This window comes from Protobothrops mucrosquamatus, unplaced genomic scaffold, assembly GCF_001527695.2.
Source record: "Protobothrops mucrosquamatus isolate PMUCROS unplaced genomic scaffold, P.Mucros_1.0 scaffold211, whole genome shotgun sequence".
NCBI lineage: Eukaryota > Metazoa > Chordata > Lepidosauria > Squamata > Viperidae > Protobothrops > Protobothrops mucrosquamatus.
Window position 1 is genome coordinate 767,374 of NW_015386565.1, and position 11,455 is coordinate 778,828.

The 11,455-nt window shown below is 34.7% G+C and overlaps 1 protein-coding gene across 1 annotated transcript in view; it reads right to left on the reverse strand.

The window, feature by feature from the left end:
• RUNX1T1 (RUNX1 partner transcriptional co-repressor 1) overlaps nucleotides 1–1,175 on the reverse strand; it is a 123,923-nt gene extending 122,748 nt beyond the window's left edge. Inside the window, exon 1 of the mRNA XM_015813990.1 lies at nucleotides 1,009–1,175. Coding sequence (XP_015669476.1) covers nucleotides 1,009–1,096 — 88 coding nt within the window. The 5' untranslated portion in view covers nucleotides 1,097–1,175. The remainder of the gene's footprint in view (nucleotides 1–1,008) is intronic.
• Nucleotides 1,176–11,455: the final 10,280 nt, after the last annotated feature.

Below are 11,455 nucleotides of genomic sequence, written 5' to 3' on the forward strand. Positions count from 1 at the left end.
CCGCTTCACACTGCTTTACAGCCCTATCTAAGTGGTTTACAGCAGAGGTCCCCAAACTTTTGGGCACCAGGGACTGGTTCCGTGGAGAGAGGTTTTTCCGCAGACTGGAGGATGCGTGGTTTTGTTTGCTGCCTACATGGATGGGCCTTTCTTGTTTGTGCGGACCAGTTGCTTGCATGCCGCGGACTGGTACTGATCCACGAACCGGGGGTTGGGGACCCCTGGTTTACAGAGTCAGCATATTACTCCTAACAATCTAGGTCCTCATTTTACTGACTTCAGAACGATGGAAGGCTGAATCAACCTTGAGCTGGTGAAAATTGAACTGCTGGCAGTCGGCAGAATTAGCCTGCAATACTGCATTCTAACTACTGTGCCACCACGGCTCTTAAAATTAAGCCAATAATAGCTTAAATAATCATGACAACCTTATCTCGTACAGTCTCTTATCCTTTTTAAGTTCCTTAGGGAAAGGACCTAACACTTAGCTATAGTTTGGTTTAAAAGCAAATCAACAGAATGCTAAGATATACTGCTCAGACTATGCCTGATAGCTCTTTCCACAAGAAAGTGTAGTTAAAAGTCTATTTAGGTCTTTATTTTTCTTTTAGCATATCCTGAAAATTGGGATTCTGGAACAAACCAGAGAAAGAAACCATAGAAAGAAAGTCTGATTGTATATGGATACTGTTGAACTTTAAATCCAAAATGGGAAGGGGGAATTGCAGTTGGGCAAAGTGTATGTATTCATTACATATCTGTCTTCTTTTCCTCAATTGGACATTTCATTCATTTGAGATAAAAGTAAATGGGACATTTTCTTTTATAGATTGTTTTAGGTTTGCCATCTACAATCCAAGGTAGATGTTAGATACCAAATAATTTAGGAGTAGAAAACACATTAAGATAACAAGAAGATTTAAACACACAGTTAAGAAACAAGACAAAAAAAAATCATTTTTTTTCTTCTCAAAAAACAGCATGTTGAATTACAAATCTGTTCCTTACCTTGGCAAAATTCAAAGTTCCCTTTTTTCCGGCAGTCACCTATTACTAAACTCAGTGCTCTCCAAGTGTTTCTTTTGACAGATATCATTTTCCACCAATCTTCCTGCTAATTTCCTTTCTCCTTTTCTGACTGGGACAGCTATTACGTTCACCAGCCCAGTGATCAATCTTTTCTATTGACAACAACAAAAGGGGGAAAAAAACAAAAACGCACATATCACAGCCAGTCTGAAGCACAAAGGCCTTCTGTTTACATGTTAATACTAGATTCTTTAAACAAATAATAAAAAAAAATAAAAAGCATAATCCTAAAGGCAATATTTTGCATTGTATTACAATCTGAATCCAACACATTAGTAAATGTTTAAATCTCTTAAAAAATGCAAAAAATACTGAATGAGTAATACAGTCAATTATATATAGCACGTAACTATGAACTCCTTCAGGTTGATAATTTATAGCCTCATTCCAGCCACTGCTGTAACAATATATAACTAATGAGACATGTTTTATATTGCCACAGTGATGGCTGGATTACGCTTCAAATTACTAGTCTGGATGACCTCCAAGACTTAAGTGAAATCAACTGTTTATAGAAAAACTAAGGCAACTGCTACATCCTGGGTCAGGCTATAAAGCTCAATTATCTATTCAGCCTTCCAAAAGTCCAGATAGATGAAATTTTCTTATCAGTAGTTACCTGGTCCTTTTTAATTACTGTGCAGACAGCAAGGACTAAATCTGAAGTTTTTGGAATTCATGTCATGGACTCTGTTGTTGACACCATCTGCTGCAAAACTATATATTAAATTCGGATTTCCAAATCAAATCTAGTTCTCCAAACACCTAAAATATAGTAAATTTGTTCCTTCAGCTGATGTTTTTTATTGGTTTCAGTGGAATAAGATAAGTGAAATGCAGTAAATCATGTTGGTACTATTAAAAAGATATTCTTCAGTCCAGCAAACTGCCATACTAAAAAATAAAAAAAGGGTGGGCAGTGGTGGGATTCAGCTGGTTCGCACCATTTCAGCAGAACCGGTAGCTAGTTTTTTGTGTCCCAGGCCCAGAATGGACTTCCGGAAGCGGCATCCACACAGAGAACCGGTTGTTCACATATTTGAATCCCACCACTGGGGGAGGGTATCGTTGCCCTTTTAATTTGTGCAGCATCAAGAAAGGCGGCTGCCCACTGGATAACTGCTTTTTCTCACCCTGCCTCTTTGCAATCAGGATCTGACAGAAGTAAAATATGAGATTTGAGATTATTGATAAATCCCAGATGCCAACGTAGCAACACAGCAGAATTATCTGTTTTCAGGAGAAGATCTCTGCATGAAGCTTCTTTCTTCCTTTCCAAATGTTAAGCAGCTACAAAGGGATTAAGTATTTCTTAATATAATTCTCATTCCACTTGTGTGGAGACTCTTAGCAAGATGTCTTTTAGATTATGCTCTTACCTTAGTTACATCTTAAAGTTTATTTAAGAGTTTCTGCACCAGGGACAAATTCCTTGTGTGTCTAATCACACTTGGTCAAATAAAGTATTTATTCTATTCTATTCTATTCTATTCTATTCTATTCTATTCTATTCTTTTTAACTTTGTTTTAAGGCTTTATTTGTTCAATAACAAAACGAACAGATGGTTTCCTAAGTTTTTAAAAACTGCCTGTTATTTATCATCTTAAACTATAGTGCTTTCTTTTCTGTTGTAACATCCCCTAGTACTATTCAAAGGATGCATATATTGTCTTAGCAAAGTGAAATCTACAGTGGGTTATAAACAATCACTTTCTATAGACAGAATCTCAGTTATTAACCCTATTATCTCCAGCTAGGAAAAATTCTTACCAAAATAATCACTGACAGTGATTAAGGTCAGTGCAAAGACAGGGTGATCACTTTAGGCGGCTTCCTAGGATTCTATATATTCTTTCAATGCTACAAGCCTTTACAGTTTATTTAAAAACCCTGTATAAAACCGTTTACGTGTTCAGAAGTAAATGGAATTACCCACAGAACGTCTTAATGAGTAAAGTGCACTAACAAAAGAGGGAGAGGAAACTCTTCAAGGGCAACTAAGCAAAAGGGGAAAATAATATTAAACGAAGCAGATACAACAGGCTCGTTGAAAGTACTTCAAGTGAATTATCTCAGAGACAATTACAATAATCTCAGACTGGGAAACAGGTCTACCCTGAATGCTCCATGGATTGCCAATGAAGTCACCAAGGTTCAACCAGAAGGTGAAGGAAACTTTTTTTTTTTAGTTGAATGGAAATGTAAAACCTGCACCTATTCTCTGTTCCATTTGCTTTATTTCTGCATTTTCCTAATGTAATTTATCAATATGGATTTACTTTGCAAAACACCAAGGCAATACTGTATGATGTTACAGAAAATGTCTGTCTGTCTATGTCAGTGTTTCTCAACCTTGACAATTTTAAGGCATGTGGACTTCAACTCCCAGAATTTCACAGCCAGCATTGCTGGCTGTGGAATTCTGGGAGTTGAAGTCCACATGCCTTAAAATTGTCAAGGTTGAGAAACACTGGTCTATGTAATGTATCACAGAGCCAGTTTGGTGTAGTGGCTATAGCAACAGAAATCAGGAGATGGGGATGTCTCATCTTGCCTTAAGTACAAAGCCCATGGGTAATCCCGAGCAGGACTCTCAATCCTAGGAAGAAAGGAATGGCAAACCACTTCTGAAAATACTGCCAAGAAAACTGCATGAACTTGTCTAGGCAATTCACCAGGAGTCAAAACTGACTCAAAAATTTGTGTATACCCTCTACACACAGAGAGAGTATAAGCAAGCCACTCCTAGTTGTGAGAACCTCCAGTTGTATTTCATCAAACTGCAATGCAATGCTGTCGTTTGAAAAGGCCATTGGTTTTGGCTCTATAGAAAACAGAGGACAAGAAGGGGAAAAAAAGAGTAATATCAGGAAAAAAAGAAATTAAACATTGAGAGGAAGGAAGGAAGGAAGGAAGGAAGGAAGGAAGGAAGGAAGGAAGGAAGGAAGGAAGGAAGGAAAGAAAGAGTTTCAGGAGCAACGATTTCCTTGTCCCCCTGCTCTGCATTCTCAGGTGGCTTGGTTAAAAATTGTCCTGTTGAAAAATAGGTGGGAAAAAAGGAGAAATCAGTTCACCACCAGATTCTGTTTGAATTTTAGTAAGGGATTTCTCAGATAAAGATGGAAAAGCTGGAATCAGAAAGCAAGTCCCCAGCCTTGCCTCCCTCCCTCCCTCTCTCCGTGTGTGTGTGTGTAAAAATCTTGGCACATGAATAATCAATCCATTCGCTTTCTTAGAAATCACTTGGCACAGATTACACTTTGGCCTAGTAGGCACAGTTGTGCTCACGGATCCCATATTTGAGATGTCAGGGCTACATTATGAATCAATGCTTCCTTTGCAAGCAAATCACTAACAGTTTTAATGGAAGTTAAATATTTATAAAAACAAATCAGGCCACAAATGAGATATTTTCCAGGTTTTTCATAAAAAAATAGCCTTTCATACTGTTATAATATTTTCAAAATTCCCTTATTAAACTTAGAAGCAGCATGTTTTGTCCAACTCATGTTTATCAGCCATGAACCCACCTTCTTAAACCATGCAAACTCAAAAGAATGATGTTTACACTTTGGCATATCTTAACAGACTTTTTCAAGTATTATTTTGAATCAAATTAATTTACTTTATACAACAATTATCATTTGACTTATAGATTTCACAGATTTGATTAATGCAAGAAAAAGGGTTGCCAGATGGCATATTATAAAGATTATGCAAAATCACTATCAAAATAGTGTTCTGAGATCCAAAGCAGAATATAAAGACTATATGTTTAATTATATGGATTTCATGCAAATTACAGATAAATCTTAACAGATATTTACAGATATTTGAAAACAGACAGTTTTAAAGGAACATAATTTCTCTACATTTTTGCAAGTTTACTAAACAAAACATTTAATATTTTATGTTATCTATACTTATTTATTCAAAATTTACCCCACTTTTTCTTTTTCTGAATACCTAAGGTTTTTTAAAAAATACAAAGTAAAAGAATTAATTATATAGAGGATACTGCAAACTAAAGTACTACAATTGTTTAAATGACACACAGCAGCCATTTGCAAGGAATGGTGCATTACGGGTGGATTTCAACTTACAACCAGTCACTTAGCGATTGTTGGAAGTTACAACAGACCTACCGGGGGGGGGGTACTTACAACCCAGATTTGAAATTCCAAGGTTGATGGTTTCCTGTGGTCACATGACCACACCTCAGGCACTGACAACTGGACCACACTGACAGCCATTTGCAGTGTCTTACCATTGCATGACCTTGTTTTATGATGGTTTTGCCAAAAACTGGAATTTACTTTTGATTTCTGGCAAAAAGTATACAACCCTGGTGTTCGGTTTACAAACCACTTCTTAAAAATATCATAAAAATCTGGTCAGTCACACAGATGACCAAATTTACAACTATCGTGAGTTAACAATAGAGCCTGATTGGCAGGCTCCATTACAGTTGTAACCCAAGGATTACCTGTATTAAACTCATGATGTTTGATTCTCTATATACACCTACATATTCCTATTGCACAACCACAGTTCAAGCCTATTATTTTATTATTTATTGAATTATCAAGAAAACTATCCTAAACATCTACATGAAGAACTTATTGACAGTTCAATGGCACTGATCTTTTACATCTGTGTAAGATTGAGGCACATGCCATTCAAGTACCCTCCCTGTATGTCTACTTGGAGTAAGTTCCATTAAATTTAACTGGTTTTACTCTCTGCAAGTGGATATATTGCAACTCAAGTATTCTTTTTATGAATAGCTCTGCCTTCTAAAGTACTACTAAAATATCATTTTAAATAATAGTCATAGTAGCAGTGGCAATAACTATAAGCATTTTAAAATATACTTTGAAAATCCATATAATCTTTCTATTACCTCTAAAAATGAAATAGGTGAGGGAGGCAATATACTATTTTTATTACTGAATGTGCAAACTTGAAACTAAAACGTCTGGACCAATTTAAAATCCAACCGAAAGGATTTGAAACTTTAACAATTTGTATTTCTCCCTAAGAATATTATTTTAAAAGTTCATCGTATTGCATAACCATGGAAATGCTGAAAACATACATTTCCAAACAAATATTACTTTTTCTCAATGGTATGAAGTAATTAAAGCCATATGTGTAAATCTGTGATCCGTGCAGTAGTTCAAGCTGCAGCTAATAGAAAATACAGAGAATGAACTCTGCCATATAAAAGATTCTTGTTACAGAAATATAACGTGAAAACCAGATGCAGACAGAAACCCTTAATCACAGATGGGAATGTAATCACTGGCATGCCGAATATTTTTTGATCAATCTTAACCATATGCGAAATGTATTTATTTTGAGCAGAATGCAATAAGTAGAGAGTGCCTTCTATTTGAAATCAGTTAACCTTAGAGTAAGCATACTTTTATCTTATTCCCTCCACTCCCTTGTAAGATATTCAGCCGAGCTAAGGTTTTAAGAAGAGGGGCCGCTGGGCCTGCCCAATCATTCTTACATCAGTTTATCTTTCAAAGTATTTAATAGGATGTAAAGACTACACATATTGAAATCAATGTAAAAGAAAATCAAATGCAGTTACCAATTCCTGCATTGCTTACTTACTGTCAGGAACCCCTTCATCACCTAAGCATACACAGGATTATATTACCATTGGAAAAGAGAAAGCAATTTGTTCAGCAACAACAAATCACATGAGAAATGCATCAGAAGCCAGATAGATTGCTCTTGAGCCAAAGCTGCTGGCACATAATTAGCCAGCAGCTTTAACCTGACAGAGGAACCAAATAATACTAGTAGGACTGCCTATACTTACTCATTTGTCAGAGTTGTCATTCGAAGATAATCAGATCAAGATTGAGTAAATAAATAAAATAAAATACAGTTGTTGAATATTACAGTAAACCTTTGTCCCAGAAATGTGTACTTTTGATTTGTATTCTGAGTTTGATAAATTGTCCTGTTTATAAATATTATTTTTATTTCCTTTTCTGGAATACCTATTAGGAAATTTCAGGGTTTTACTTTAATCACCTACAGGTTGTTATTTTACTTAGTCCTGGAAGCTGGTTTCTCTTAACTACAAATATTCCTTGTTTAGTGACTGTTCCCACTTACGCTCATGATAAAAAAGTAATTTATCACATTTACAATTTTACTAATAACTCTTCACATTTACAGTATAATTGTAAAGAAAAGGACAATTGAAGTAAAACTGTAAGCACAGTTTCACTTTAGCAATTGCTTTGCTTTAGGACTAAATTGTAATCCCAACTGTGATAGCTAAATGAGGCCTACTTGTACAATTCAGTTAAACAAGCCAATATTGATCCAAACCTTGATGAAACTGATTTATTTATTATATATAGTCTATTAACTTTAAGGATTCCATTTTCATACTTGGTTGTGGGACTATATAGTAACTTTTTTCTGTCCAGTAGATATGGAGGGCAACATGCAAACTCTTGATCATATGACATATGGACAGTGCTGGGACAATAATCTATATATTCATTAGAATGTACAATTGACTATCAATATCTGCTTGTACAACATTACTTAAGGGATGTTCATCCCCATTTAATACTAATGCAGCCAACCATATTCAACATTATGTAACTAGAGCTGGATTAGGACAGATACTGGCAAAGCCTACTATCCAAAGGAGAAACAATCCAATAATATAAACAGAAGTAAAATTTCTCCGGTCGGTTTGTACATAACGAGTACTGTATGCACATTCAATTTAACTCTTTTTCAATTAAATAGAATATCTGTAAAATGCGTATCTGTAAAATGCCAGAAAGTATGTACCAACTGATATTCAGTTGTGAATGTTTCTGAGCAAATATTATTAGAAGCAAATGCTCATACCCCATATACAGAGAAATCGTTAGGAATAGTAAGAATATTCCTAGTTGGGAATTCCTAGTTGAGATACATGTACATGGCCTTCCTCATTTGTGTTCTTGATTTTGTTGCATTTTCAACTTTTTGTCAAGAAGACTAGATCTTTCCCCCATTAAAGATTGTTTCATATTTTTATTGTTTCAGCAGATTATTGTGTAACTTTTTAGCATGTCAATCTCAAATCAAAAGCTTTGCCAAAAGGAATGCCTCCTGAACTTACTTATCCACACACTTTAAAAAAAAAACTATATTCAAAGTGATTTTCCAAAACAGAAATTCCAAATCTAAAGTCCAGTTGGAAGATATGGGCTGTAGTCTGGAGATTCACAGCATTCCAAATTTCAAGAAACTGCAATAGATTGCAAAACTTTAACAAGTCCTTTCATGATGGGCAGTTAAAGCATAAATGTGTTAAAATCTGCAACATCAGCCTATATCAGAAGGTCTGCACTGGTGTTTTTTTTCAAAACTAACTCTGACAATTTATTTCCCACCATATGAATGAATGGAAATGATCTAGGTACAGTGAAGAAACTAGGAAATTCACAAACAGCAAACAAATATTTAATTCTGATTACCAATAATCTGGAACAAGAAAAGCACATTTTTTACAAGGAAGGTCTGTTTTTCCAAATATTATCAGGCCATCACATGGACTTGGACATAATGAATTGATGGACTAAAGGAGCTACTGTAATGCCATCACAGAGAGCTTTTTATTCCTTTCCTTTCAAAATGGTATCAAGAAAGCAGAGATTACAAAAGTAGTGAAAAAAGTGGAAAAAAAACAAAGCACAATGCTTACTACAAAATTAAAATGTTTGCATGCCAAGCTCAGCCCAAATTTATGGAATCTTGAAAAAAACTAAGGGATGGACCAACTTCATTTTAATTACATACCTGTGCCCTAGGTTTTTTTTCCCTTAGTCATTTGAAAGTATAACAGATCTGGTAGGGAGAATGAAACATAATATGAGGAATGTGTATTTAACAAGGAGAAATATATGATCTGATGTTAAAAATGTCTGTTTCAAACAGATCTGTCTCAAGGGAGGTAAGGAAGAGAAGACTTTGGCTCTTGCTTATTTTTCTATTTATGAAAAAAAATCTATTCCCCCTTTCTTTTGAAAAATGCAAGGCAGCATATATGGCTCTTCTTCTACTTCATTTTATTTTCACAACAACCATGTGAATAGTCTTCAGTTCTGTAATTATTAATAGACAGTGATTAGAACATATTGTGTATTAGTAATGCAGATTACACTACTACCTTAAGATTTTAATATTGTATTTCCAGAAAATAAAAGAGAGATTTGAATCTTAGAACACTTCCAGTCAGGAACACCTGATGTATTGCTAAATTCACTATGAACAGTGATTCAGCATCCATGGTTAATTAGAACATAAAACATCACATTTTTAGTTGATCTGGTTTGGAGAACAGCCAACTTCACTCAACCACTACCAGCGGTAATTTAAGGAACAAAGCTGAGAATAAACTAAATATAACAATACAAGGGAATTATAACATTTGAAATAATTTAGGAATAATTCTAAAAGGAAAAAAATGATACTTCTTGCCTCTAGGTATGAATTAATATTTATAAGTGCAGAGAAAAAGCCAAGCTAACAAAGAACAGCTACTGCAAAATGCACTAAATCATTCCATTCCAGCTTAGAGAGTCTGCAAAAAATATGTATTTTCAAGTTCATTCAAAGAGGCTGTTTTTCAATGGCCACTATCCAACGTTACAATTATAGAATCAGTACAGAATATGAAATTCTACCTCTAGCATTTTCCCAAACCATACTATAACAGTTTGGTCATCTTTAACTGAGTCAGAAATGATTTGAACAAATAAAATCAAAGTATTGATGAGGAAGAACCTCAATTTCGTTATTATTCTAGAAAGATGAAAATGGGATTTCAAAAAGCAAAGCAAACAGAAAAAACACTAGGTACACACTTAGTTATTTGAGTAATTTAGTTCACTTTTATCTCACTGAAATATGTGGCTAACCAAAGGTCAGATTAATCATGCTATAAATCTTAATCCAATTCAATATATGTAGTTCAATTCAATATATCGTAGTTATTACAATTAATTAATTATTTTTCATTAAAGAAGACCCATTTTTCACTGTAATGTGTTTCTTCACAATTATGATTGTGAAAAGAAGGGAGGATGGATAGATGGATGGATGGATGCACGTGTGCATGCATGCTTTTAGCAAAAGTGTAGCATAAAGAAAAAGCTGTGGATTTTTAAACTTGTACAACATCTCCTAGTTAAGTCTGCCATTTTTAAGAGATGGAAAAATAATAAACATAGGTCTTTTGCATGTAATCATTTTGCATTTACTTACATATTTAAAATCACCCGTTACCTGGTGATTACATTGTAAGCAGTCAGGTGATTGATAAATCATCACGTTCCAATCTTGTTAATTTAATACTTGCCAAGAAGAAACTCTAATTAAAAAAACTCCTTACACGGTGAACAAAAATAAGTGATCCATCTTTAAATATAAAAAGGAAAATACATTGCAAATAGATCAGAATTGTGTATCACACTATGAAAACTCCCTACAAATATTTCTTTTCCCTTTTTTAATCCATCTGCCTTATCTAATATCATAGATGAGGGACCATCCCTAGAGAACAAAGAGAAGACAGAATCAATTATATCCAGTGTCCGGTTTCTTCAGAATGAAGGCATCTGTTCCATGCCAGTGACTTCCACAAGGAAGAAAAACATAACTTTGAAGGCATCTGTGTTCTTGGTTGACAGTTGCAGATCTTAGGGACTTCTGTGATTGCCCAGCTGCAAACATTATTTGCCTATTGCTACCACTACTGCAGCTGATCTCTCTCTCTCTCTCTCTCTCTCTCTCTCTCTCTCTCTCTCTCTCTCTCTCATCTTCCTCTATCTCTCTTTCACACACACACACACAAACACACATTTAGAAAAGAAAGTGTAGCTATGCAAAATTGATATCAGTCACCTAAACTTTTAATTTCCCCACTTCATATTCTACAAATACACTAATGACATATATAAATAAGGATTTCTCTTATTCACCCATGTCACTGACCCACCTTCCAGTGAATAACCTACAAACAGAATCCTTAAACATCTCTGTGACCATCTTCACCATCATCATTAGTAACATTATTACTATTATCCCAAGTAAGAGGAAGGAGTATTTGGTATTTTTGCAGCATTGAGTTATTTATAAAATTATTAAGGTGAGATAACAATAAATATTTTCATTGTGTTGCTCTTCTTTTTCTCATTCCACAAGGATCTCAACTTCAAAAATCCCAAGGGCATACACATAAATAATGTTTGTAAGAATAGAAGGAATATAGATAAAACCTAACCTCTAAGATTGACAAACCTATTTTAACACCTTATTCTCACCTCAATGATC